We start from the raw sequence: 25,715 nt of genomic DNA on the forward strand, positions 1-25,715 counted from the left end.
GTCCGTTCCCCGGGATGCAGAGCGATGCGATGGCCCCTGGCAAACATGTGGCTGTCCGTATGGCGCGCCGCGACTGAGGTGCGGCGAGGGAAGTCTCGATGCCTCAGGCACGAAAATGCATAACACTTCACGTGAGGACTGCAATCACATTACAACATTCAATTGATCATTCTAACGTCTACATCACATCACATTCCTTGGATCCAACCCTTTCGCCTTCGAACTCTTCGCCTCCCCGTCAAACACAAACTCACTCATCAACAGCCCCGTGCCCGGCGCATTCTGAATGCCCCAGCACGTATGCCCAGCAGCAATATACAACCCCTTCGTTCCCGCATGTCCCACCAGCGGTGATCCAGTACCCGCCGTGTTATTAGGCAAATAACACGCCTGTCGCGCCGTGACCTCGCCATCACGCAATTCGTCCGATATGGCCGACACATAGTCCACGACTTCCTGACACCGCTTCTCGTCCACTTCGACTAGATCCGTAGATTTCGGGAGCGGGACGAGATGATCACCTTCGCCACAAGCGTACACTTCGTTCTTCGGGCGGGCGTAGATTTCCGGCGTGACGATTTCTTCGCCACGGAGGGCGCGCGAGAGCTTGCCGCTTTCTTTCTGCCCGAAACCGGCGGGGAGTTTGATTTGGGTGAAGAGGGCGTAGGCGCTGATGGGGCGCGAGGGTTTGATGGTGACGGAGTGTGCTCGCAGGGCGGCAATCGGGGCTTGAGGGTAGATGGAGCGAGTCCACGGGCCGGCGGAGATGATCACGTCGGTGGCCGGGATGGTTTTCGTCTGGTTTCCGTTGTGCTTGTCTTCGTATGTCACGCTCTCGACGCTGTCACCGTTGGCAGAGTAGTTGATTGCGCTCACGCTCGCACCAATCCGAACGTCCACGCCCTTCTCCTTCGCAAGCTCCGCCATGGCAGTCGTAAATTGAAACGGATGGACCTGCGCCGTCGTACTAGGATCGCCCATCTCATCATAATACGGATTGCAATCGGGATCCACCCAGTCCAAGTCGGCAGGCATACCAGCAGCCTTCAACTTGCCCATCGCCTCCTTAGTCCTCTTCTGCAAACTCACTCTCGCCTCTCCACCCCCACCATTCTCCCCGTCCATGTCCCCATCTTTCCCCTTGACACTACTCTTACTCGGCTCCTCCAACCGTCGTCCCTTGCAACTTATTTGCCCCACGTGCAACGCCCGATATCCCCAGCGCTCCTCGCCGCCATGCTCGTCCGCCAATTGCTTGTGCAGTTTGTAGCTCAGCGGGACAAGGCTGGAAGGGTAAGCCCAAAGAGCGAGAAGACCGCCTGCCTTGCCCGAGGCGCCGCCGGCAATCTTCGTCGCTTCGAGGAGGGTGATTGTGTGGTTTTGGGGATCGAAGGAGGGGTGGCGCGAGAGGAAGTAGGCGGATGTACAGCCGATGATGCCCCCGCCGATTATCACAATGTGCTTCTTCTTGCCGTCGGTTGCTGCCATTGTGGCGGGTGGGGTTGGACTGAGTGTTGACAGGTGCTGCTGGAAGAGGCTTAGGCGAGCAAGTCTATTCACAGCCAGTGTGATTTTAAGGATACGAAAAGGATCTAATCATCAAAAGGGCAACAGTGCTTGCCTTTGTGGAAGCTTCGGTATAGATACCTGACTTTGCCACTCGAAGGGTCGTCGAGACAGCTTCGACACTACGTCATGCCTCACGTTGATCAACGCGCAGCTCACATTTTGAGGGCCATGGAAAGGCAGCAGCCTCCCTAGCAGCCAAAGCCTGGAGAATGGCTCGCAAATGAATGAAGATTAGACGTGGTTGGACAACAGGTGGCAAGCAAATGCAGAAGCCAACTTGCTGACCTGCAAAAGCGGAGCTTCACGTTCCAGGACAGTTCAAAACAAGGCCAGAGACAACATGCAAATCAATCCATTTTCATCGTCTCGCCATGAGACAGTGATCTAGTAGCAGATGCAGGAAAGTAGTCAAAGAACAACCATCGCCGACCACAGCAGAGCAGAGGCCGAACGAAGCCCGCCAAAGAACCACACGCTTGGGCCGCGCACCCACAACTGCTCGCATAGTACCACCGCTCTAACACTCGACACGCAAACACACACTCTCTTCTCATTGTTCCATGAATAACTCTTAAGACGCTCCTCCCCGGTTTCACAGCCGCATTGCCGATTCTGTGGACCAGGACGGCACGCAAGAGCCTAGACGCACTGCGGGCGACGAGGCGCTTAGAAGCACTTCCTGTGCACAATAGACGGTCCGCTCTCGTCGTACTCCTGCTTGGAGATCCACATCTGCTGGAAGGTCGAGAGGGAGGCGAGAATGGAGCCACCGATCCACACAGAGTACTTGCGCTCGGGGGGAGCAATGATCTTGACCTTCATGCTGGACGGGGCAAGCGCGGTGATTTCCTTCTGCATGCGGTCGGAGATACCTGGGTACATGGTGGTACCGCCGGACTGGGAATACTACGTTAGCTCGAGAATAGCCGCTCGGTACCGATATACACTCACCATGACAATGTTGCCGTAGAGATCCTTACGGACATCGACATCACACTTCATGATGGAGTTGAAGGTGGTGACGTGGATGCCGCCGGATTCGAGACCGAGGACCGAGGGCTGGAAGAGGGCCTCGGGGGCGCGGAAGCGCTCGTTGCCGATGGTGATGACCTGGCCGTCGGGAAGCTCGTAGGACTTCTCGAGCGAGGAGCTCTGGCTGGCCGTCTGGATCTCCTGCTCGAAGTCGAGGGCGACGTAGCAGAGCTTCTCCTTGATGTCACGCACGATTTCGCGCTCGGCGGTGGTGGAGAAGGTGTAGCCGCGCTCGGCGAGGATCTTCATGAGGTAGTCGGTCAAGTCACGGCCGGCCATGTCGACACGAGAGATGGCGTGGGGCAGGGCGAAACCCTCGTAGATGGGGACGACGTGGGTGACACCATCGCCGGAGTCGAGCACGATACCGGTGGTACGACCGGAGGCGTACAGGGAGAGGACGGCCTGGATGGAGACGTAGAAGGCGGGGGCGTTGAAGGTCTCGAACACAATCTGCGTCATCTTTTCACGGTTGGACTTGGGGTTGATGGGAGCCTCGGTGAGGAGGACGGGGTGCTCCTCGGGGGCGACACGAAGCTCGTTGTAGAAGGTGTGATGCCAGATCTTCTCCATGTCGTCCCAGTTGGTCACAACACCGTGCTCGATGGGGTACCTGAGGGTCAGGATACCACGCTTGCTCTGTGCCTCGTCACCGACGTAGGAGTCCTTTTGACCCATACCGATCATGATACTGCGCTGCGGTCAGTCATTCTGTCTCTTGCTGGTGGAGGAGGGTTGCATTACCCATGATGACGGGGTCGGCCGACGATGGAAGCTGTTGCCGTGGTCAGCCGGGGCTTGAAAGCGGGTGAGTAGAGAGGGAGGGAACTTACGGAACACCGCTCGGGGCGCATCATCACCGGCGAAACCGGCCTTGCACATACCGGAGCTATCATCGGTGTCAGCAAAGGGATCATCGTCGCCCACACAGCCTCAAGCATGCGTGCGTCTGGCGATGGACAGCTTGCGCCACGCCAAACGAGGGGCTGCACGAGGGGCATGTGGTAAGAGGGGTTCAGCTTACCCATTGTCAATGACCAAGGCCGCGACTTCTTCTGTAGCCACCAGTCAAGTCAGCAAGTTGATGCTATGCGGTCGTCCATCACCCCTCCGCTGCGCCAGCTTCCATCACGCCACTATCAAAATTCCTCAGCGCTTACCTTCCATGGTGTCGAAATTAGAGCGGGGTCGAAAGGTGGGATGGGAGGGTCGTGGGGTCTTCAAATGGATTCAAAGACTTGATGGAGTGGCAGCAGAAACGCTGGGAGATGGCAAGAAGGTGAAGGGAGTTGGTCAAGGAGTAGCCTGTCGGTGAGGGAGAGGTCAACGTTTCTGGCAGGGTGGTGGTTTTGTGGGTGAAGCGACGGAGGCTAAACTTACGGAAAGCACGCTAGTCCGGTTTGGGAGCCCCGCCTCGCTGCGCGCAAAGTCGAGAGTAGCCGGCCGGTCGGTGGAATCTAATGACCTGAATGCAGTTGTCGAAGCAAGACGAAGTGGATGAAGAAGGAAACAGAGTGGACGTGGACGAGGAGCAAGGTGAATGATTGCAGTAGCCTATTTTTCCTCGCCCTTTTTACTCATGCTTATGGCATCCACGCAAGCACTTCCACCATGGCCCGCCGCAGCAAAGCCCTAGACACCGCCACCCACGTTCCTCGACACGTAAGCCGTTTAGGCAATCGCGAATACTCCACCGTCATGCAACCCCATCATAACCTGCCAGCCACCTGACCGACCTCTTTTCTCTGTGGAGGCTGGCCGAGGAGACGCCCTGGCGATGTCCCATTCCAGACTGTGCCGTTGGAAAGATGCTCTGCCAGTGGACAACGGCTGGCGAGGGCCGATAACACGATTACGCACGAGCCAGGTGGGGCACATGGCGGGGTGCCCTGTGTGCTGCACTATCGAGGCCACTCTCGACCAGCATTCCTCTTTCTCTTGACGCTGCTCGCCACCCTCAAATCTTCCACTTCTGCCAACCGAGCAGAACCCACCTCTGTTTTCAGTGAGCATATTTCGAGGCCCATTGCGCGGGACGGCCGCCTTACTCGTAGGCAAACCGCCTCCGAAACCGACGGAAACGCCGAGAAAGGACTAGCGCTTTCTCGAACAGCAGCCTGCTCGTTTCGGAAGGCACGTTGAAGAAAGTGAAGTACATTTTCTACCAAGTCATCCGCTCGACTCTTTTCATTCTCCGCGCTATCCCTGCAGTTGAAACTCTTCATTGAACCTCTGACGTCCTTCCACGAGCTATTGATTACCCACCACACCCACATCGGGCATGGCAGACCAAGGCTCCCTCAACCAGCTCCTACAATGGGGCATCGAACACTCCAACCCCGACGCCAACCCCGACACCGCAGCCCAAACCGCAAATCAACGGCGAGATCCTAATCGCGGCCTCGATGCGAACGCCCTAGCAGAACTCCTCGGCGGTCCTTCCGACGCAGACCGCATGAAAGGTGCAATGACAGCCATAGTCGCGCCGTTAGACATCGTCGACCTCGAGAACAAACTGATCGCATGGGACAATTTCGAACAACTCATAGAAGGAATCGACAACGCGAACAACCTCGACAGTCTAGGCTTATGGCCGCCGTTGATCCAGCAGCTCGACAATCCGGAGGCGCAGATGAGGAGGATGGCGGCGTGGTGTATCAGCTCGGCGGTGCAGAACAACGTCAAGTGTCAAGAGAAGCTGCTCGGTTTGAACGTGATGGAGAAACTTGTGGGGTTGGCGACGGAGGATCCCGAACAAAGTGTGAGAAAGAAGGCGACCACGGCGTTGAGTAGTGAGGTGAGGAATTTCCAGCCCGGGTTGGATGAGCTGATGCGGGTCCTGCCCAAGAGCGTGTGGGGTGGGAGCTCAAGGCTAGATGCAGGGGATATGGATGCAGTGGACGAGGTTATTGGGACGCTGAGGCAGAATGCTGCTCGAGCGTGAAGGGCGTTGGAGAGGCAGCGCAAAGTTATACCCACTTGAGGAAGCTGCACAGGTTATAGATCTTCATGGTGAACAGCACCACTGAAGCTGTCCAAGATTACGATCTGGGCTACGAGCCGATAATGTATTCTAATTCGTGATGAATGCTCGTAGCTAGTCTACTTTTCATGACCGTTACGAGGAACCGTCAAGGCAAGTCTGGCGGTGTTTGTGATTTCTTTCGTTGCGCGCCCCGCATTCTGGTCTGCCACGTCTCATATTGAGATCATCCCGGAGCCCAGTCAGATTGAACAGCGCCTTGCAACTGCTTCACCATCTCTGCCGTCAGAGGCGGCGCAATGCCTTGCCTCGACAGGTCCTGGTAATTCGCCACGACAAATCTCATGATGTCAATGGGCTTCAGATTATGCAGGATGTGTAACAGAATCTCCGCGGGCAGGCGTAGGAGCGGGAACATCGACGATATCTGCGTTTGATTCGTGATGTAGTTCACCCGCGGCTGTGACAATGCCGGGACGAGGCCGTGCGTGTGGAGGAAGGGGTAGTTGGCGAAGGCGAAGTTGATAAAGGCATCTGGGGGTAAGAGATCGATGATGTCGAAGATGAGCTCTGCTGGGAGCGTGTAGAAGGGGTGTCGAGGCGGCTGCGAAGTTGTCGACCCATTGGGTGGTGGGGCAATCGATGGTCCGTCGGTTGGGGGAGTAGGTGTGGTCTCCGTCATGCTTGATGGGGATGTCTGATTCATTCCGTGTGGAGCTTTTGCAAAGCATGAGTTGAGAGCAGATGGGACCAGATCCAGTCGGAGATGTACCACCCAAGGATGGCGAGGACCGTGATGTAGACTGCTGTCGGTCCAAGCGATGTAGGAAAGACGTTGGCAAAGTAAGGGTCAAGAATGATGTCCAGGTTAACGGGCGGCGGATATTGCATCAGCGTCTGATTGCTGGTATAGAAGTCCGCAGCTGCTTGGACACGGAGCGCCAGGACACTCTCCGAGCTGGTCTCACGCGTACTGCTTGCTGAGGCGTCCTCCAGCAGTCGTTTGAATTCCAGAGCAGCCGGAGACGATGGTGGGAGGTTGCTCAACTCGAACACGTCTAGCCAAAACTCCGTCGGCTGGCTCGCTACCCAGCACACTCTGACTTCGTATCTCTGGGCCTCGTTGAGGTGTCGGAGAAGATACCAATACTCGAGGCCTCGCGGCGTGTCGGTAGTTGGGAAGGCAACAGGCAGCGCTTTTCTCGCAGTGCTTCGGTTTGGCGAAAGTACGTTCGGGTCAAAGCTCTCAAGTAGTGACGACGAAATTGGGAAGGAGTGTTGGGATGACGCTGGTGCGAGGAAGATGACCTTCTCGGTGTTCCCGTTTGCTGCGGTGACCAGGAGGGCAAACAGTGTGCACAAAGCGGTCAGGAGGGTCATGGCGGAAGAGGGAGGAGCAACAGCACACGTGATCGGACACACTTGTCGCCAGACTCGTTCATCGTCGAGCGCGAGCTACATTGTAGAGCAGGTCGTTCGCACTGTGGGTAGATATCTGTCCGGCCATGTATGATCGACATCTGCCTCGTGCATTCGAAGCAGCCTACCTGCACATGAATGGCGGGCGTTGATTGGCTGGAGACACGCCAAGCCCTGGTCAGCCCGGCGAAAGTCTAAAGCGTGACAAGTACCGCACAACAAAACACCTTCCCCACCAGCACTTCGGACACCAAACACACCGCGTCGCCCTGCTGTCGTGCATCACAGCATCCTCCCACCTCCCACCTCCCTCTCACCCGTCTCCGAAGACGCACACCACCCTTTCCACCTCTCCAACCCGTCAAGATGCGCGAAGTCATCAGTTTGAACGGTGTGTTTACCCCCTTCCCGGCCCCACGCGCCTTGACCGCCTGATAGGGGGACACGGAGACAATTGAAGATATGCTGACAACCGACGCGTTTTAGTCGGCCAGGCCGGCTGCCAGATCGCCAACAGCTGCTGGGAGGTCAGTCAACCCATCTTTGGAGGGAAAATTGAAGATTTGGCCGTCGAGCACGGACGAAATTGGGTGCCTAGGGGCCTCGAAGAGACATATACTGACATTGGAACAACTACAGCTCTACTGCCTCGAGCACGGCATTCAGGTGAGCACCAATGGTCGACAAGAGATGAGGAAGCACACTGACATCCCATGTAGCCCGACGGTTTCCTCACCGAGGAGCGCAAGGCCAACAATGATGACCACGGATTCTCCACCTTCTTCTCCGAGACCGGTATGCGTGATACTTGCGTGATTGGACATGAACATGACTACTAACGTACGCGTAGGCAATGGCAAATACGTTCCCCGCACCATCTACTGCGATCTCGAGCCCAACGTGGTCGACGAAGTCCGCACCGGCCCCTACCGCAGCCTCTTCCACCCCGAGTTGATGATCACTGGCAAGGAGGACGCCTCCAACAACTACGCCCGCGGCCACTACACCGTCGGCAAGGAGCTCATTGACCAGGTGCTGGACAAGGTCAGGCGTGTGGCGGACAACTGCTCGGGCCTCCAAGGCTTCCTCGTCTTCCACAGCTTCGGCGGTGGTACCGGCTCTGGTTTCGGGGCGTTGTTGATGGAGCGTCTCTCCGTCGACTACGGCAAGAAGTGCAAGCTGGAGTTCTGTGTCTACCCGGCCCCTCAGGTCGCCACCTCGGTCGTCGAGCCGTACAACTCCATCCTGACCACCCACACCACTCTTGAGCACAGCGACTGCTCCTTCATGGTCGACAACGATGCCATCTACGACATCTGCCGTCGCAACTTGGGCCTGGAGCGCCCCGGCTACGAGAACCTGAACCGTCTCATCGCCCAGGTCGTCTCGTCCATCACCGCCTCCCTGCGTTTCGATGGCTCGCTCAACGTCGATCTCAACGAATTCCAGACCAACCTCGTCCCCTACCCCCGCATCCACTTCCCCCTCGTCGCCTACGCCCCCATCGTCTCCGCAGCCAAGGCGGCCCACGAGGCCAACAGCGTGCAGGAGATCAGCATGCAGTGCTTCGAGCCCAACAGCCAGATGGTCAAGTGCGATCCCCGCAATGGCAAGTACATGGCCACCTGTCTGCTCTACCGCGGCGATGTCGTGCCCGTCGACGTCCAGCAAGCCGTCGCCACGCTCAAGACGAAGCGCACCATTCAGTTTGTGGACTGGTGTCCGACCGGCTTCAAGATCGGCATCTGCTACCAGCCACCGCAGATGGTGCCCAACGGGGATCTGGCCAAGGTCAGCCGTGCCGTCTGCATGCTGTCCAACACCACCGCCATTGCCGAGGCGTGGTCGTCGCTCTCTCACAAGTTCGATCTCATGTACAGCAAGCGCGCCTTTGTGCACTGGTACGTGGGCGAGGGCATGGAGGAGGGCGAGTTCTCGGAGGCTCGCGAGGATCTCGCTGCCCTCGAGCGCGACTACGAGGAGGTTGCTGCCGACTCTACCGAGGGTGATGAGGGCGCCGAGGCGGAGTACTAGGCTCCTGCATCGACGCGAACATGACTTGAAGCGTGTGAAGATTGTGACTCGCTGCAAAGCACCCACTTGGGACTGCCACCGAACGGAGCAACAGTGGAGAGGGAGGAGGATACTGAGAGCGTTGTTTTGAGATTGCAGCACAGAATAGGCCACTACTTGCAGAGAGTATGCTTGAGGTTCTTTTGTCGAGTGCATCCGCAGTCTATGCTTCCCCGGTTCCATCACCTGCCAAGCTGGCAGGATTGCCATGCCCGTGAGCCGTCATCCATGACCTAGCGCAATGCACACAGCCACACACTTCATCGCCCCTTCGTTCAACGCTTACCTAGAGTCCCGCAAGATGACGGCTCAGACCGTCCGGCGCCCTTTGCCAATGCATCGCGTGCGCGTAAATGTAGATCTGAGCACGTTGGCTTTCCCGCGGGCGATGACTTCACGTGTGCATGCCCTGCCCGCCTTCGCCCTTCGCTGGTCCCTTTACTCTCTCGACAACTCCCCTCCTCTTCTCTTTCTCTGCTCTGCTCTGACGCCGCACACCTGAAACATTCCAGCGCTCCGTTGATGCATCCTCGTCAATCGCAATAAACCCTACCTTTGCTGCACACTTGTCAAAGCGAGATGGCAGAACCACCAGGCTCGCCTGATGCAGGGCCCGAGTATGCGCCGCCCTCTCTGCCTCCGGGATGGTATGTTACTCTCCTCTCTATACTTCCGAGCATCTCCGTACTGACTGTGTTCAATCCAGGATTGCACAATGGGATGCCAAGTACGTGCCCACCTACGATGAGAGACCTGCTGCCTCGAGGATCGTGAATCTAACATCCACCTGAAAGATCAAGGAAATACTACTTTGTGCAAATCAGCACCGGCGAGTCAACGTGGGAGACTCCGACGAAAGCGGCGGCCCAGATCCCTACGCCTGGTGCGACGCCTGCACAAGACAGCCCCTACCCACCGCCGGGGTCTGAAGAGACGAGGGGTATGGATGGGCAAGAGGGGGATCGGAGCTTGGGTGTAAGATATAATCCCATGCGTTGGGTGACACATCGCTGACTGGGGTTACACAGGGTGACCTCTTGAAGATGTACATGCATAGCGGCAAGACGAACTCCTCTCAAAGCCAGTCCGGCATGGGTGGACTCGCGCAACAATTCTTTGGAACAGGCGGCCACGGCCCATCGAGTGGAAGCTCTCAGCAACAATCTGGACTCGGAGGCTTGGCCCAGTCCTTTTTAGGAGGAGGCAATCATAACACTTCGAGCTCAAGTGGACAACAACACCAGTCGTCGGGCCTTGGCTCCCTCGCTGGGCAGTTCCTCGGCGGGTCATCCTCTCACAGCGGCCAGAGCGGGCAAACAGGGCAGAGCCAAAGCCAACATCAAAGTGGCGGCCTTGGCGGCGGTCTGAGTTCACTGGCCGGTAGCTTCTTCGGCGGCGGCAAACCACACAACACGAGCGGCAACCAATACGGCTACTCGCATTCCGGGGGAGCCGGTGGGACGTACAGTGGCACTGCGCCTCCGACTGCGTATCAGCCTTCGGGCTCGCACAGTTCCACGCCTTCAGGGTTCGCGCCGCAGGGTGGAAGTTATCAACCTCCGGGACAAGGACAGCATGGTGGTCAGCAGCATCCGCCCTACGGACAACAAGGACAGCAAGGGCCGCAAGGAGGCTATGGAGGATCACAGTCAAACAACTACAACCAATACTCACAGAACCAGTACCAGTCAAGCCCTGGCCCGCAAGGCGGGTACGGAGGAGCATCAGGAGCGCCATACGGACAGCAGGCACAGCAGAATTACGGCTCTGCGTCCAACCAGTACGGTCAACAGTCCTTCCCTCCACCCCCTCCCGGCCAATATGCGCAACAGCAATCCGGTTACGGACAACAATCCTTCCCACCGCCTCCACCCCACGACTCGCATCCGAATCCACAGCATCAGCAACAGTATCAGGCCTACTCGCCCAATTCTCAGCAGGGAGGAGGGTATGCAGGCGGGTATGGACAGTCGAATGGACAAGGAGGGTACGGAGGGCAGCAACAGTACCAACAGCCTCCCAATCCGGGCTGGAGATGATGAGGGTGAGGTAGTCATACGGCATCGTCTTAAGCGTTTTCGTTTGTTCTCTTTGCACGCCTGAGCTGGTCATCTGGTCACGCCTGGAGGCAGACCCAGTTTCGTAGTGTGCGCAGCCTGATATAATCACGACATGACATGAAGCAGCATACGTCTCTTCCAATCGTATCATCGGCCATGGAGGGCGTACTAAACTGTGAGTACTTTTCACAGACCTCCGGCCTGCTAGATATCTCATCTTTCCAACATCACATGATCGGCGACGTGGAAACTCCGCTAGCGCAAAGTCTAAAAGTGGGTAAACGCAACCGCCGCTGGGGCTCCCGTTCGTTGTCAAGTGCAGGCTGCTTCCAAGACATCATCCGCCCTCCCCCCTTCAACGCCCATCACCGCCACCGATTCCCTAACCTCGTTGCGCAAGCCAGTCCCTCGGGAAACACACTTGTCTGCTCCTTTCTGATTCTCCGATTCTCGTCCTTCTCTTCGCATCGCCGTGCCCCCCGCCAGCCGCACCAGACACACTTCGGAAACAAAGCGATAGAGTAGTGCCTACCGGACTGCAGCCATCGCCATCATGAATCCAGAGTGGTAAGCTACCTGTCAAAGGGCTTCTCTCGGCGCTTCAGGAGTACTTGAAGCCGTCGGGACTCTATCCCTGCTGTGAACCGTAGACTGACAGACTTAACTTACGCAGAGTACTCCTATCTCTACTACTACCACCACCGCCGCCTTGAATGGACCCGCAACGAGCTGTCCATCGCGACACATCCCATCACCGAGGACGTCTAGTTGACTTAAATGCACCCTGCAGATACGATTACCTCTTCAAACTCCTCCTCATCGGTGACTCCGGCGTTGGAAAGTCATGTCTTCTGCTGCGGTTCGCGGATGACACCTACACCGAGAGCTACATCTCCACCATCGGCGTCGACTTCGTACGTTGCACCACCACTATACATTGGAAGAGAGAAGGAAGTGCTGGGTATACTGACGCCGCCTGGTACAGAAAATCAGGACGATCGAGCTTGATGGCAAGACGGTGAAGTTGCAGATTGTACGACCTCCACATTCATCCTTGCGTTTGTAGCGAGGGGCAGTGGCTGACGCAAGTGCTACAGTGGGACACAGCCGGACAAGAGCGATTCCGAACCATCACATCCTCCTACTACCGTGGCGCGCACGGCATCTGCGTCGTGTACGATGTCACCGACATGGACAGCTTCAACAACGTCAAGCAGTGGCTGCAGGAGATTGACCGCTACGCCACCGAGGGTGTGAACAAGCTGCTGGTGGGCAACAAGAGCGATATGACGGACAAGAAGGTGGTGGAGTACACCGTGGCGAAGGTGAGGCCATACATCCCCGACTCTTAAAGAGGCCATGGCGCTGACATGACCCCTTCTCCCAACACAGGAATTCGCAGACTCCCTCGGCATCCCCTTCCTCGAGACGTCGGCGAAGAACGCGCAGAACGTCGAGCAAGCCTTCCTCACCATGGCGCGCCAAATCAAGGAGCGCATGGGCAACACGACGGTCAACAACAAGCCCACCGTGCAAGTCGGGCAAGGCCAAGGCGTGCAATCCGGCAGCGCCGGCGGCTGCTGTTAAATGCAGACGAGATCTCGAGCAGGAAAGACGGAAAACACACGTTTGGATGCTTGGGCTTGCTTGCTTTGCATGATCTTCAATCAACATGACGCGGGCGTTCGAGCATGTCTAGATCGTTGCTTTTTTCTTGATTGGGGGTTTTTGTGTTTTCTTCTTTTCTTTCCTGGGTAGTGGATGGATGGATGGAGGCGGCACGAGAATGAGGGAGGACGGGGGAAGGCGCGTGGCGGATTTGGTAATGGATTGCTTCCTTGAATGGAGCTCTCCCTCTGTGAGCGTGCGATAATGACTCGATCTTGAATCGAAAGGTGCACGTTTCGCGGAGACATCTATAGCCATAGCTACCTACCGGTGTTGCCTTCGGTGCGAGAGCGGCGTATCGACATACTCTTTGCAATCGTAGACTGTTGAATTCTCCCTTCTGTACTACTTCTCGCCATCCGTACCTATCGACTACTGTGCAATAAAGGAGAAGGACATGAGAGACATGGGGTAGGTCTGGGTAGATAGGATGCAGGTGGAACATGCAACGTCATTATCGTCATTAATCCTCAAGAAAGAGTATTCAGGTCGTCGCACATCTCCAGCTCTCCATCCAGCGAGCATTCTCTAAGCCCCAGCAACAGCAGAGACCTCACCGCTTACCACCGCGCCCGCGCCGCCGTCAAAACGGTGCCTCGCCTCCCACTCGGGCCACTTGGGATCGACGACCCAACTCCCACACGCCGGCTCCCCTCTCCGCCCCTCCTCCAGTCTCCTCCACACCGTACTCACATGTCGCTTCTTCGGCTGCGCCTCGCCCGTCCCCTCCACAGGCATCCGCGACGCACTGAGATATACGCCTGTCCCTCTCTGCCCCCGCCAGATTTCAATCCCCACTTCGCCGGCGAAGATGCTGCGCAGCGCTACGCACGTCGGACTATCGTCGTCGCCCCACACGGCGTTGTAACTGCTGGAACCAGGGTAGTAGATTCTGAGTTCCAATTTCGCAACGCCGGGGTACCGCGGCTCCGGCCCGAAGAGGGAGGTTATGAGCGCGCCCAGCTCGGCGGCGGTGTTGGGCGTGAAGTTCGCGTTGTGTTTTTGCGCGTATGGGGCTGGGGGCAGGCGCTGGCTGAGGGGCAGACAGACGGCGTGGGAGGCGTCGAAGTTGCCTGATGTGTAGATGCCCGCGAGGTGGATGCTGCGGGTTTGGCGGACGAGGGTGGGGGCGAGGGTGGTGAGGACGTGCAGGCCGGCGGGGAAGGAGAGGAAGAGGGAGGTGTGCAGGTTGGGGTGGTTTGTGGTGGTGGAGAGGTGGTGGGTGAGTTCGGAGTGGGTTTGTTTGTTTACGAGGAGGAGGCTCGAGAGGGTTGTTGCGGGGATTATGGGGAGTCGGGGGTGGGAGGGTGGATTGGTAAGGGCTGGGGGAAGGTGGACGATTGCTGGGTTGGTGAGGGAGAGGAGGTGGGGGTCGTAGGCTGCTTCGATGACGGGTTCGTGGTGGTGCGGTATGCCGGGGAAGGGCTTGCGGTGGTCGGCGTATCTGGTTTCCGTCAGTCTCGGTCTCGGTGTGAGGCGCGGTGCAAATGCAAGAGGGCACGCGACGTACAGCCTATGCACAATGTCGGAATGCGATCCCACCAGCTCCGCGGTGCCGATGGTGATGACCGGGGATTCCACGAGCGCAAAGGAGTAGATGAGTAGACGAAGCTCCACGGGAAGGCTCTGAAACGAGCATTTCGTGTTGTCCATACCAAGAGTGTTGAAGGGTGCGGTGTAGAAGGGAAGGCCTGAAGAATGTGAACTTTTGCGAATATCACGAGATGGCGTCACTTGAGGGCAGCTGCGATTGGTCGCCACGCGTGCATCCGCCTTTCCAGATCGAGAGCTGTAGTAAGGCAGGGACGACCTGGCTCAACTGTCAGGATACACCTTCTCTTCCTGTCCGCTACCATACGAGCCGCGTACAGAGCATTCCCAAGCACGATGCCGTCACAGTCAAACCGACGAGGCTGGTGGCGAAGCCAGCTGCATGACTGCCGCCGCGTTTGGCATAAGCCACACACGTGCAGCCAGCGTGCCACTGCATGCTACCGTTCCACACTCGTACAAACCCCCCGGCCCGTACCACTGCTCGAGAGCTGTGCGACGCACCTTGCTACGACGACACTCGCTTGCCTGACCAGCCTCTCGCATTCTCGCCTTGCATCACTTTGCGACCTGTCGTCTGGATCCGAGTATGCACCTTGCGCTGCTGGAACTGGAAGCGTTTCATGCTTGTCACGCGTTTCATCTGCGGCGTTTCGTCAGTGCCGCCAGCTAGCAGGTCTCGGACTGGGCTGTGCCAGCGACGCAGCTGACGTGGGCGGCGGTGGACGAAGATGGTGACTGCTTGACTGACTTGTGCAGCCTTACAGGCCGGTCGGGGCGAGCCCAAGCCCACTCATATTCAGCATCCAGTCATGGAGTGTGAAGCTAAGTCACCCTTTCGTCATATCTCTTTGAGCAATAGTAGTGTGGAAAGACCGTACTGCACTTGAGATGACTTGATTCCAAAAATCTCAAAACCTATAAAGATGTGTTGACACAAACAATCAAAAGAATGAGGATCCAAAAACAAGAACCGAAATCTCCAAACAGCTCATGACCCTCTCTCTCTCCTCCCCCTCTCCAATTGCTTAATAAGAAGACGACGACGACGGGCAGAAGACGACGTCAAAGTCGGTGAGGCCGTAGTAGCAAGTCGTGTCGGCCGGGCTGCCAATGGCGTCCTGGTTGGGGTTGGTCCAGGCCTGCGAGACGGGGCAGTCGAGGGGCGAGGAGCAGGACTTGGACTCGCAGTTGGAGTTGGCGGGCACGACGGACATGCCGTCGGTGGTGCCGGTCATCAAGCTGAGGTCGTAGGCGGTGCCCTCGACGCTGCCCCACGCGCTGTACCCGAACTCGAACAGAGCCTGGGGCAGCCACTGGGCGGCGGTGCCCTGGTCGGCGGTGCCGGACAGGCGCATGCCGGCGAGCTGGTAGGGCGCGGCGACGGTCGTGTTCTCGCCGGGCTGCAGGGTGACGGGCGTCGACATGGACAGCATCTGGAAGGCGCTGGTGATCTGGAAGAGGCCGACGGAGCGCGAGCTCGAGCAGCTGTTGACGACGTTGATGTTGAACGTGTTGCCGTTGCTCTGCTTGCGGTGCAAGTGACGGTGGGAGTGGTCGTGGCCGGCGAAAGGCACGGCGGCGGCCGTCGAGGCGAGGAGCGCGGCGATAGAGAGGTCGGTGAACAGCATCTTGGCGGTTTGCGGTAGGTTGTGTTTGGAAAAACGCGTGTGTTGTACGGGGTACGTGTGTGTGTGCGTGCGTGGACGGGCAAGGGACTCGAGCGGATCGTGTTATCTACGCACAGCGGATCGTGGGACGACGTTCGGGACGCGAAAAGACGTGGTGTGGTTGTGTTGATCGTTTGTTTGTTGTGGGCGGTGGATGACTGACGGCGCTGCCGTTGCTCTGATTGTCCAGCAAGAAAGGGAATAAATGAGTGACTGTGGTGCGCGAGGGGGATCAAAAGAGTGACGAGGGAGGGACGGGTGAAATGTATTCACGCTGAGACGCTCCAAGACATGCAGATGCAAGAGAGAAGAGAGGAGGAGAAGGGAGGGGAGGAAAGGACTCGGAAGCGACAGACTCGAGGCCGAGGAGGCTTGCAGGGGAGGGCCGATGGCATCGTCGACGGCGCGCCCCCTGACCCGTGGACATATCACCGCACGTACACACACACGCCCCGGCGAGCGCGCAAATTGGCCCAAGCCTTAGGGAGCCGTTGGACCACTCTTGACCTCCAATCAAACCTTGCCCCAAGCGGCTAGCCCCGTTTCATCCAGCGTCGCCAACCTGCCACCCAGCACGCAGCCCATAGGCGAAGAGGCGAATGATGATGCGCGCGCAGTTTGATTGCGCCGCCGGTGTCATTTGGCCCGCAATGCCCTGTTCCATCCCAACGAAGTCCGCGCGAACTCGATTCCGCGTCGTTGTGCGCGAGGCAAGATGGACTCTGGAGCGTCGATATGGCTCGCAATGGGGGAATTTCGGCGTGTGTCCCGATTCGATGGGCGGAGAGCCGTCAGGGGCAGCGCCGGCCACTCATGGCGCCGAGGCTGTGGGTAAAGTTCAATTGCCGCCCGCTTTTTCCCAAACTCTCGACACGTTCCTTATTGGTGATCCATGGCAGTTTTATTGCTTCTGTCCCTCTACTGGCCAATGAGCCTGCATTGTATGCGCTGGCACCACGTCTGGTTGATGGATCTTGCGATGATAACGATACACATCCGGCCCGCCGCCCGCTCCAGTGGCGGCGCTACACGTGGTTTGCCGAAATCGTCGGAGGATTACTGTATTCCTTTCTGCTGGTTGTTGATCTTCGGTGCGTTGCCATCGCGCCCAAACGGTCGCGTGCGCGCAGTACTGCATCGTCCCGCATACTTGTACAAGGATGAGGTGCGCAGCAAACTGCGCAAAGTACTCGGTGTGCCATTGGCGCAGGCAGAGACAGCAATTGGCAATGTGGGCACGGCGCATCGCTGGGCACTCCTCTGGGCACTTTGCTCCCGCTCCATGCTCCACGTCTTCCGCCTTTTTTTTCCTCTTCTTCTTGGGAGAATCCTGGTCTCCAGAATTTTCATTGTTGCCGCCAGCCCCGGGTTGATTGTGTGACTCGGCAATATCTCCCGATCAAGAGTGTCTGTCGGCGCTCAGCAACTCGTCATGCGACGAGCCAGGGTAAACCTGGAATAACTGCAGCTCCTCGGCGTCGCAACTCCATGGACCCCTGTCAAAGCAAGGGAGCTGGTGTTTCGTAGCCTTACTTGTACTGCCGTCTTGTCTGCCACTGATCACGTGAAGCTTCTCGTCGCAAGGCCTAGGAATGGGCGCCGCTTATCAGACTGGCCCTCGGTATATCTGCGTCCTCTGTTCACTGCTTTGTACCCATCCTTACTTACACTGCGGACTCCCGCCTGCGTGTCGCTGAGTGTGATGGTATGTGCGTGGTGTGCTGGTGAGCTTCGAGGCACGGCCTACCCCATACGACTCGGTGTATGATATTCAGCAGTCCGGCACATAGTAGCGAATGTTCCCGGCAGTGCTGTTGAGTCAAGCCTCCGTTGTAGGTGTTTGGCATGTCAACCGTGGACCCGGGTCACAGCCTTGCGTTCAACGTGGCATGCAAGACTGGGCGAAGATTGCGAGCGTGGCCATCACGGGCGACTAATCCATAGTGCTGTGCATCAGAAAGTTCACGCTCGACTGGAACTTACAATGGAAGCTTGGCTCATCGTGAATCGTGTGAGCAAGTGCCGCTCGTTCATTAGGCGGGCGGGTAAGCACATGCAGGTGCAGAGTCCGCAGCCTTGGGAACTGGCAGTTCGCAGACTGGAATATACGCGGCTTGTGCTCGGGCGTTCCCCAAACACTACACCTCATGTCAACATCCTACCTTGCTTCCTTCACGTCTTCCCTCCTCTACGAAGCACACTGCTCCCAAGATTCTCGAACGTGTCGCCTCTGCGTGTGCTGTCTGGAATCTGCAGTCGCCATGAACACCATCCCCCCTGACGCAACTCGATAAGCAAAAGCTACACTCCCACCCCTCCAACAACACCTCCCACACACTACCAATATGCTCTCCCTCCCTCTGATCCCACCCCAAAGCGACATCTTCCCAACCCACTTCCGCCCCCGCCCCGACTCCCCACCCCCACGCACATCCACCACCGACCATCTCCCCCACCGCCAACCACGCGCCGACCCCTCCACCCACAGATCGCACGCACACAACGCGCGCGCCCCCCTCGCCCTCCTCACCGAGGCAGAAAGCACAATCGCAGCGCGCAAAGCCGCCATCCGCGACTTCGGCGCATCATGGATCCGGCCTCCCGGCGTGGCGAAAACGCTGCAGGCGCAGAGGGAGGAGGAGGCGGAGATTGCGGAGCAGGAGGAGTTGGCGCGCCAGGAGCAGGGGTTGCGGGATTTGCAGGCTCGGCAGGAGGTTGAGGAGGCGAGGGTGAGGGCGCATGCTGCTGTGGAGGAGATTGGGGGTGTTGGGGAGGAGGAGGGGGACGAAGAAGAGAGGGATTTGGACGATGATATTCCTGATGCGGATGAGCAAGGGACGCAGGGAGAGGAGGAGGAGGAGGATGATGAGGGGCAAGATGTGACGTTTAACGAGGACAGCTTGGTGGAAGGAAGTCATGTCGTGCTTGAAGGGGAGCAACAACAGCAGTATGAATTACAAGAGGAAGCAGAGCTCACGGGCGCAGCAAGAGATGAAGAGGAACTGGGCGTGGAGCACGAAGAGCGCAACCTCGACGACTCGATTCCCGAAGCGGGCAGCTATCAACACACGGATACCGAGGAGGAGGACAGCTCGTCAGAAGCTGCCGATGAGGACTCCTCCCCCGCTCCAACGGGGTTGATGCGCGCGCGCATGCAGGAGGGTACTCCCGTCGCCGCAACTGCCACGACCAGGGACTCCCCAGAGCATATGCGAGGCCTTACAGGTGCCGAAACGCTGTTGAGAAGTCCCGGGAACTTCAATCTGGGCAGTTCGATCCTGGAGAGCTCGTTTGTGGGCAGCAGCCCGGTGATGCAACGTGGTCGTGGTGGTGCGGCGAGGGCGAGGGCACGCAGAGGGCGGCTGAGTTGAATACCTCCTCTTGCCGTGCGAGCTTGACGAAACCAAAAGCAAATTACCACACTGACTCGAATGCCTCGAGACGGTTTGGGAGAGTTGGTCAGCCGTCCACGCCTGCCACGAGCTCGAGGAGGCAAGACAGGCTGATGGACGGTCTCGAGAGAGCGATGATTCTGACGACGATATGACGAAGAGGGTATGCTACCATTGCGTAAGCTCGAGGCATACCCTTCTAAAAGCGTGGCAAGTTCATAGCGCCATCAGTCATGGTCTGAGCGCGAGTAGAGACTTTAGTATGTATCCATTCGTTACATTAGCTGGCCACATCACTCTCACGCGCAAACCCAGCCATCCTCAACAACGACCCCACGCGCAGCTTCGCCGACGCCTCCACATCAACCGGGCTCTGCAACCACCTCTCACTCGGCGCATACCCCCTCTCCACGCCCCCTTGCTCGAACCGCTCGCTGTCAGCCTTGGCCTCCAGCCCGCGCGGATCCCTCCGCCAGTCGCGCTCCTCACTCTCGTCCTCACTGTCATCCTCAGCGTCCATGACATCGCGCTCCTGGCCAAGGAACTTCTGTGTGGACTTTTTCGTCGGCATCCCCACGCCGGCCGCGTCGTCTGCGAACGCCTCCCAGTCTTGCTGGTAGAGGCGGGAAGTGGTGTGGCGCTTGGCGACGACTTTGTTGTACAGCCGGCGCCACACTTTGTTCTGACGCTTGCGTAGAGCGGGGAGTTGCTCGTCGGTGATGGTGACGTTGTGCGCGGATTGGAGGTGTCGGGTGACGGTATATTGGGTAATACGGTCTTGGTCTCCTGGTAGACCGGTTAGTAACGAGCCGAGGGAGATATCCGTTGGTCTCGATGGAAGTCTGATCGTCGACTTACCACCTGCTATCTCGAACTTGGTCGTTTGGCAGATCGGGCAGATGAGCTTGACCATGTTGACGCTTCTGTGGGCTCATTTGTCGATGAGTTGGAAGCTTGCTCAATCCCCGCTCTGCGCTTCGTGATGTGGGAGAGGGAAGCGAGAAGACGGTAGGAAGCGCTGTTCGAGGCGTGTGCGATCCGACAGCAACGATCTGTCGCGTGCGACAGGTGTGGAGGCGAAGAGTCCAGTGGAGGAAGTTGTGCAGGTCCACTCCAGCAAGGCCAAAGCGCAAAGCCTCGAGCGGTTGGTGTAACGGAAGTGTACCTCGATCGCCATTCGCCAAAGGTTGACTACATCTCCCGCGTCCGGTGTTCGCTTTATATTCGTGTTCGATTTTTATTTTACTTTCGCGTACGGTCTCCGTTTATTCGCTGCAACTCGCTGCAGTCACCTCCGGTCCACGCTATTCACCGTTGTAAGTCACCTTTTTCCGACGACACGTCAGTCTCGAGCACCACGGTCGAAGGAGTCCAACAGCGAACGCACCACTCACCTTGCTGCGACACCAGGACCTCCACACCCACCAACCTCATAAAAGATAACTGACCCTGCTCGTCCCCTTGGCCCTCGAAACCTTCTTCACAGTCGTCTTTCCACACCCCTCCGTACTATCCACATGCGTGCCGCCGCAGGGATAAATCTCCGCACCCACAATCCTCACAACCCTCAACTTCCCACCCGGCACGGAATCAAAGATAGCCGGATCGGGCACGAGTCGCTGCAGGCCTTCCTTCTCGAAGTCCTCTTGGCTCCACCAGTCGATCTCAATAGGCATGTCGGCCGCAATGTACTCGTCAACTTTCTGCTGGATGTCCGCTTTCCATTTACCATCGATGGAGCCTTGAAATTCGCAAGCCGCGGAGCCAGGGACGTGAGAGGCTTTCAGCTCGTCGAAGCCAGGGATTTCCTTCTCGAGGAGGGCGCGAACGGCGGCGCCAAGGACGTGGCCGGCGGAGTGGTATCTGGAGTAGAAAATTCGTTTGTCTACGTCTATGTGCTGGGTGATGGGGGAGTCGGAAGGGAGGGCATCTGGGTTTCCGGAGACGAAACGACCGAAATGAAGGACGCGGCCTTGGTTCACGGCGTCCATGCGGACCATCGCCACGTCGAATGTGGCGTTTGAAGCTTCCATCTTGCCTTCATCAGAGGGCTGGCCGCCTCCTTGGGGATGGAAGATGGTTTCGTTGGTGATGATGGCATGATCTGAGTCCGTTCCAGCTTTGTATAGTGCGCGGTTCGCCTCGTCGAGATCCGCAAAGGGGATGATGGATTGTATGCTGACCTGGTGGGAGTATAACTTGGCGTTTTCCTGGAAAAGAAGATGCGTGTGGTCGGAGGATGCGCCGTTGGGTGCTTGTCCGGGCTGCGATGCTTGTCAGCGGCTGTGGTTGTGGAAGGGGGCCTTTGCTTCTGCCTTACCATCTTGGAGGGACTGTTCAAGGTATGAAGAATCGAGTATCCAGATGGCAGAGGTGATGAGTTTGAATATGTCCTGTAGGGGCCTATCGTGCGCCGTCGACTATGGATGACTTGATTTAGTGTCTGATGGATGACAGTGAAAGCATGCCAGTGCCGTCCCTGTACGGATGAGGATGAAATAGCTCTGCGAGAAGAAAAGGAAAGAGATGCAGAGAAAGATGAATGCCGTGATATATGCACAATCATCCAATGTCCACCACTGACGCCAGCAAACTATGCGAGCAAACAATGTAGATGGTCTGAAGAGTCGAGTCAAGTCCAAGTCACATACAAAGGAAGGAGCAAACTTTCCCTTTGCGGAAGAAAAGCGGGTCCACGTGGCTACAACCTCCCGTTCAACACCTGGCGTACAAGCGATGTGCAACTTGGATGCGCAAACCTCTGCGTCGTCCAGATATCAACCATGGCCTCGAGGTACGGACAAGATGACTCCCCTGCCGCCAAAATCACATTTTGCGTCCTTCCCCCAAAGAGTCGCTACTGACCCCTCCCATGCAGACTCCACCAGCGCAACGCCCGCGATGCCCTCTTCTCCAACTACGACAACCCCCCCAACCGCTCCCGCCCCACCTCAGCAACAGCAGGCGGCCCTTCCTCCCGTCCCTCCTCCGCAGCGCCCTACAGCACCTTTCACGGCAACAATAGCTCCCCTTACGCCTTCCCATCGCAGCCGAACAACTCCTCCTCACATCTGAGCGCCGCACCGCCCCCCAACGGAGCCTTTAGCGCCTACCCCGGAGCCAACGATATCGTGTCGCGCGGTAGCGGAGACGGGGGATATAGATCTGCGACGCCGGATAAGAAGGGCCGGTATGCGGACGCGGTATACAATGAGTTGGAGAGTCAGAATGACGAGCAGGTGGGGATTATGACGGAGAAGGTGAAGATGTTGAAGAGTGTATGTGATGGATGACAATCTTCGTCGTGTGTCTCAGGGGGCTAACAAGGATCGTTACTGCGCAGATCACGATAGCCATTGGCGATGAGATCCGCGACTCGACGGCTTTCGCGGAGAAGATGAATGACAGTTTCGAGGGCACGCGCAACCGGTTACGAGGCACAATGAACCGCATGTTGATCATGGCGAAGCGGTCGGGCGTGGGTTGGAGGGTGTGGCTGGGCTTCTTTGCCTTTGTCGCTTTGATCTTCTTTTATGTTTGGCTGTTTTGATTGGGCACTGTCTGGGGTTTTCAAGCGAGGTGTTCCGGCGATGGGATGTCTGGCATAGATGAGATTATACAGTCGTCAGGAAAAAGCGTCATGGGAAGCATACGAGAGCCCTGCTCTCAGAACTTGCAAACTATGTCCGGCAGCTATGAACCGTCCGAATCTTGCGCACACGCCTCTTACTTCGCCAATACCATCTCCCTCTCCGGCGGCGCCTGTTGGACATACTCGTATTCGATCTTCGTCTTTGGACCCTTGGAAGGCTTCTTGCGCGACTTTGGAGGTGCCTCGCTTGGTCTCTTGCGCTTGAGAGAGTCGAGCTTCTTCTTCAGTGCCTCCGCATCATCTGCGTCTCCCTCACTGTCGTCATCATCGTCCTCCTCTTCCGCAGACGAACCGTCAATTTCCCTCTCTTCCCCGCTCCCCCCGCCCAACCAGTCATCAAAATCTTCCATGTCACTTCCTGCATCTCCATCTTCGTCAGACTCGTCAATGTCACTGACGTATTCAACATCGAGCTCTTCTCCCTCCCTCTCCCGCTCATATTCCACTCCCTCCTCTTCTTCCTCAACATCCAGATCCTCATCCCTCACGCCTTCCTGGCTGCGTTCGAGACCCCGCATGACCTTCTTCCACACATTCTCCTCCACGTTCAACGGTCGATCGCCATATGCCCCACTCCTCAGTCTCTCCACCAGCTCCCGCTCAATCGCCCTCTCAATCTTCGCCGCAGCCTCCGCCTTGCGCTCCCTCGTCTCCTCCCTCCTCCTCACCTTCGGCGCCATCCTCGTCACCATCTTCTCGCCCAACCTCTCCTCCTCCCTCGCCAACCGCTGCGCCCTGACACGCACCTGCGTCAACCGCGTCAAGCGCTGCTTGCACTTGTGAATGTAAAACTTGGGCCAATAAATCAACCGCTCATCAATCTGCTGCAGCGCTTTGGTGTAGTTGACGCTCAGCCGGATCTTCTCCCACCACTTGTTGGGCATGTGGCTGCGCTCGATCGTCTTGATGTACAGGTAGAGCCGCTGGTTGGAGGGGTCGGCGCGGATGGTGGCATAGCGAGAGTTGGCGAGGGGGCATGATTGGCGGTTGCAGAGGCCGGTGACGTTGTGCTCGTTGCGGCAGAAGGTGTTTTTGGTGGATTTCTGGTGCGAGCCGTTGCCCGGCAGTTTGAGTTTGAACGAGCAGAATTGCTGGTTGATAATTTGCCACACAATCTCGTCGGAGGCCATGTTGGCGGGTGTGTGTTAACCTAAAGGCTAACGAGAGACGGGAAGTGGTGGATGGTGGGTGTTCCGGTTCAAAGAAATTCCTCGTTGCAATATTTCCAAAAATTTGGGGAAGGCGGCGGGTTTGCCAAAAGTCGTGTGCGCCAGACGCGAGATGGCCAAAAGTCGAGCCGTTGCCCGATGCTTCCCTCGATAAGGGAAACAGCCTGTATGTGATGACATAGCCTTGTCTTCAACACCACTCCACTCGCCAGCCAACACATGCATTCATCCACCGCAGCACCAATCCCTTCATAAACAATGTCCCCCTCCAGCGAAGCATCGATCCTCTTCACCCTCCCCCTCGAAATCCGGCAACAAATCTACACCAACATCTACCCCAACCGCGTCGAACCCCTCATCATCCTGCGCAACGACACCTACATCTCCCAACCGCTGCACCGCTGGTTCGACCACGCGGGCCCCAGCATCCTTAGAACAAGCCGCGCCCTCTACCGCGAAGCCCTGCCCTTCCTCTACGCGCGCGCACACTTCCGCATCCAGATCTACGTCGGCGATGGCTGGCCAAAATACCAGTTCGCCGGGCCGGTGGACTGCACGAACAAGTTGCTGCGCAGCATTCAGCATGTCGAGATTACGCTGCATTTGTCGGCCGATTGGCATGTAGACATTGCTTTGAAGAGGCTGAGATTATTGGCTGCTGCGCTTAGGGAGAACGGGCGGGACGGGGAGGGAGCGGCGCTGAAGACGTGGAAGGTGACGTTCAAGGCTGTGACGAGTTATCAGATGGCCGTGACTAGGGAGTTGGTAGCGAGTCGGATTGCGGATGTACTGAAGCAGCTCGATGAGGAGGGACGGAACGAGGTCAGCAACCAGTTGTTCAGAGAGATGTTGGCGGAGGGCCAAATTGTGAGCGTGACCTGAGCATGGAAGGAACAGAAGAGGACAGTGACGGAGCAGCTCTCGTTATTCATGGATCGTGTCCCACGCAATTCGGAGAGAGTTATCAATGGCAATTCAACCATTCGTCGAGCCCGGAAATGTCATCTCCACCGCAAGCTTCGTTCGAACTCGGACCCGACCCTCTCCAAACTTGGCGAGCCTGACGCCGGGAGCGCAAGACTGTAAATGCTTAAGGACGCCCGCTAGCGCCCGCACAGTCACAGCCAATCAAACCGCGCCGTGATTCCTTGAAGTCACCACCACAGCCCATGTCCATATCGCAAGAAAGACATTTGACAACAAAAGGCAAGAAGACGAGGCAACATAGTTGGGTGAGTAAGATCTGTATTTCAGCGCCAGCACACGCGAGCATCTCAGTGGACACCATCGCGCAACAGTGCGTGCCGGCCTATCTATGAAAGTTGCTAATCTACAGATACGAGTACCACCTGCTTCAAGCAAGGTCCGTCTCGAATCCCTTCCCAATGCTGTGCTTTCTCCTTGTCATGGAAGACTCGGTGTGTGCGAGTGAGTTCATGCTCTGCAGTTTGGATCTTTGTAAACGCCGTGCGACCCC

The 25,715-nt window shown here is 57.4% G+C and overlaps 17 protein-coding genes across 17 annotated transcripts; 7 read left to right on the forward strand and 10 right to left on the reverse strand.

Annotated features, from left to right (window-relative positions):
- Positions 1 to 183: 183 nt before the first annotated feature.
- Positions 184 to 1,488, reverse strand: BDY17DRAFT_258530 (fad NAD binding oxidoreductase; the record flags this gene model as incomplete). The annotated part of the gene is made up of 1 exon (XM_033731784.1): positions 184 to 1,488. One exon carries the CDS (start codon positions 1,486 to 1,488, stop codon positions 184 to 186), a length of 1,305 nt encoding a protein of 434 aa, XP_033585259.1.
- Positions 1,489 to 1,861: 373 nt separating this feature from the next.
- Positions 1,862 to 3,745, reverse strand: BDY17DRAFT_57115 (actin family). The gene is made up of 5 exons (XM_033738513.1): positions 3,626 to 3,745; positions 3,435 to 3,490; positions 3,346 to 3,376; positions 2,521 to 3,292; positions 1,862 to 2,466 (listed from the first exon to the last, which is right to left on the reverse strand). Exons 2-5 carry the CDS (start codon positions 3,481 to 3,483, stop codon positions 2,236 to 2,238), a joined length of 1,083 nt encoding a protein of 360 aa, XP_033585260.1. The 5' UTR covers positions 3,484 to 3,490; positions 3,626 to 3,745; the 3' UTR covers positions 1,862 to 2,235.
- A 1,137-nt stretch (positions 3,746 to 4,882) lies between these two features.
- BDY17DRAFT_319343 (Hsp70 nucleotide exchange factor) lies at positions 4,883 to 5,545 on the forward strand (the record flags this gene model as incomplete). The annotated part of the gene is made up of 1 exon (XM_033736267.1): positions 4,883 to 5,545. One exon carries the CDS (start codon positions 4,883 to 4,885, stop codon positions 5,543 to 5,545), a length of 663 nt encoding a protein of 220 aa, XP_033585261.1.
- A 265-nt stretch (positions 5,546 to 5,810) lies between these two features.
- BDY17DRAFT_313972 (uncharacterized protein) lies at positions 5,811 to 6,266 on the reverse strand (the record flags this gene model as incomplete). Its single annotated transcript, XM_033735777.1, has 1 exon — positions 5,811 to 6,266. One exon carries the CDS (start codon positions 6,264 to 6,266, stop codon positions 5,811 to 5,813), a length of 456 nt encoding a protein of 151 aa, XP_033585262.1.
- Positions 6,267 to 6,325: 59 nt separating this feature from the next.
- Positions 6,326 to 6,937, reverse strand: BDY17DRAFT_231434 (uncharacterized protein; the record flags this gene model as incomplete). The annotated part of the gene is made up of 1 exon (XM_033730220.1): positions 6,326 to 6,937. A coding segment is annotated over one exon (612 nt), but the record flags the coding sequence as incomplete, so codon positions are not given.
- Positions 6,938 to 7,244: 307 nt separating this feature from the next.
- On the forward strand, positions 7,245 to 9,299 carry BDY17DRAFT_305649 (alpha tubulin). Its single transcript, XM_033734896.1, has 5 exons — positions 7,245 to 7,394; positions 7,490 to 7,530; positions 7,643 to 7,669; positions 7,723 to 7,798; positions 7,854 to 9,299. The coding sequence occupies exons 1-5, from the start codon at positions 7,370 to 7,372 to the stop codon at positions 9,035 to 9,037; spliced, it is 1,353 nt and encodes a 450-aa protein (XP_033585264.1). The 5' UTR covers positions 7,245 to 7,369; the 3' UTR covers positions 9,038 to 9,299.
- A 112-nt stretch (positions 9,300 to 9,411) lies between these two features.
- On the forward strand, positions 9,412 to 11,423 carry BDY17DRAFT_57410 (uncharacterized protein). The gene is made up of 5 exons (XM_033738517.1): positions 9,412 to 9,723; positions 9,783 to 9,803; positions 9,877 to 10,051; positions 10,105 to 10,856; positions 10,916 to 11,423. Exons 1-5 carry the CDS (start codon positions 9,656 to 9,658, stop codon positions 11,127 to 11,129), a joined length of 1,230 nt encoding a protein of 409 aa, XP_033585265.1. The 5' UTR covers positions 9,412 to 9,655; the 3' UTR covers positions 11,130 to 11,423.
- Position 11,424: 1 nt separating this feature from the next.
- On the forward strand, positions 11,425 to 13,215 carry BDY17DRAFT_57411 (small GTP-binding protein). Its single transcript, XM_033738518.1, has 5 exons — positions 11,425 to 11,700; positions 11,927 to 12,050; positions 12,122 to 12,169; positions 12,234 to 12,461; positions 12,529 to 13,215. Exons 1-5 carry the CDS (start codon positions 11,690 to 11,692, stop codon positions 12,721 to 12,723), a joined length of 606 nt encoding a protein of 201 aa, XP_033585266.1. The 5' UTR covers positions 11,425 to 11,689; the 3' UTR covers positions 12,724 to 13,215.
- Position 13,216: 1 nt separating this feature from the next.
- Positions 13,217 to 14,574, reverse strand: BDY17DRAFT_57348 (uncharacterized protein). Its single transcript, XM_033738516.1, has 2 exons — positions 14,315 to 14,574; positions 13,217 to 14,248 (listed from the first exon to the last, which is right to left on the reverse strand). Exons 1-2 carry the CDS (start codon positions 14,455 to 14,457, stop codon positions 13,333 to 13,335), a joined length of 1,059 nt encoding a protein of 352 aa, XP_033585267.1. The 5' UTR covers positions 14,458 to 14,574; the 3' UTR covers positions 13,217 to 13,332.
- Positions 14,575 to 15,238: 664 nt separating this feature from the next.
- BDY17DRAFT_57274 (uncharacterized protein) lies at positions 15,239 to 16,151 on the reverse strand. Its single transcript, XM_033738515.1, has one exon. It carries the CDS (start codon positions 15,984 to 15,986, stop codon positions 15,384 to 15,386), a length of 603 nt encoding a protein of 200 aa, XP_033585268.1. The 5' UTR covers positions 15,987 to 16,151; the 3' UTR covers positions 15,239 to 15,383.
- Positions 16,152 to 17,656: 1,505 nt separating this feature from the next.
- Positions 17,657 to 17,955, reverse strand: BDY17DRAFT_305660 (uncharacterized protein). The gene has a single exon (XM_033734897.1). It carries the CDS (start codon positions 17,870 to 17,872, stop codon positions 17,690 to 17,692), a length of 183 nt encoding a protein of 60 aa, XP_033585269.1. The 5' UTR covers positions 17,873 to 17,955; the 3' UTR covers positions 17,657 to 17,689.
- A 415-nt stretch (positions 17,956 to 18,370) lies between these two features.
- BDY17DRAFT_313978 (Apc15p protein-domain-containing protein) lies at positions 18,371 to 19,396 on the forward strand (the record flags this gene model as incomplete). The annotated part of the gene is made up of 1 exon (XM_033735778.1): positions 18,371 to 19,396. The coding sequence occupies one exon, from the start codon at positions 18,371 to 18,373 to the stop codon at positions 19,394 to 19,396; it is 1,026 nt and encodes a 341-aa protein (XP_033585270.1).
- A 150-nt stretch (positions 19,397 to 19,546) lies between these two features.
- BDY17DRAFT_57516 (uncharacterized protein) lies at positions 19,547 to 20,557 on the reverse strand. Its single transcript, XM_033738519.1, has one exon. The coding sequence runs from the start codon at positions 20,328 to 20,330 to the stop codon at positions 19,698 to 19,700; it is 633 nt and encodes a 210-aa protein (XP_033585271.1). The 5' UTR covers positions 20,331 to 20,557; the 3' UTR covers positions 19,547 to 19,697.
- Positions 20,558 to 20,847: 290 nt separating this feature from the next.
- Positions 20,848 to 21,983, reverse strand: BDY17DRAFT_328225 (ThrRS/AlaRS common domain-containing protein; the record flags this gene model as incomplete). The annotated part of the gene is made up of 2 exons (XM_033737811.1): positions 20,848 to 21,681; positions 21,978 to 21,983. The coding sequence occupies 2 exons, from the start codon at positions 21,981 to 21,983 to the stop codon at positions 20,848 to 20,850; spliced, it is 840 nt and encodes a 279-aa protein (XP_033585272.1).
- Positions 21,984 to 22,144: 161 nt separating this feature from the next.
- On the forward strand, positions 22,145 to 23,074 carry BDY17DRAFT_305667 (putative ER-golgi SNARE complex subunit Bet1). The gene is made up of 3 exons (XM_033734898.1): positions 22,145 to 22,211; positions 22,296 to 22,695; positions 22,761 to 23,074. The coding sequence occupies exons 1-3, from the start codon at positions 22,201 to 22,203 to the stop codon at positions 22,965 to 22,967; spliced, it is 618 nt and encodes a 205-aa protein (XP_033585273.1). The 5' UTR covers positions 22,145 to 22,200; the 3' UTR covers positions 22,968 to 23,074.
- Positions 23,075 to 24,277, reverse strand: BDY17DRAFT_305668 (ribosomal L28e protein family-domain-containing protein). Its single transcript, XM_033734899.1, has one exon. The coding sequence runs from the start codon at positions 24,197 to 24,199 to the stop codon at positions 23,144 to 23,146; it is 1,056 nt and encodes a 351-aa protein (XP_033585274.1). The 5' UTR covers positions 24,200 to 24,277; the 3' UTR covers positions 23,075 to 23,143.
- On the forward strand, positions 24,278 to 25,466 carry BDY17DRAFT_305669 (uncharacterized protein). The gene has a single exon (XM_033734900.1). It carries the CDS (start codon positions 24,497 to 24,499, stop codon positions 25,118 to 25,120), a length of 624 nt encoding a protein of 207 aa, XP_033585275.1. The 5' UTR covers positions 24,278 to 24,496; the 3' UTR covers positions 25,121 to 25,466.
- The last annotated feature ends 249 nt before the right edge of the window (positions 25,467 to 25,715 follow it).

The sequence above is a fragment of the Neohortaea acidophila genome, assembly GCF_010093505.1.
Source record: "Neohortaea acidophila strain CBS 113389 unplaced genomic scaffold BDY17scaffold_13, whole genome shotgun sequence".
NCBI classification, from domain to species: Eukaryota; Fungi; Ascomycota; class Dothideomycetes; order Mycosphaerellales; family Teratosphaeriaceae; genus Neohortaea; species Neohortaea acidophila.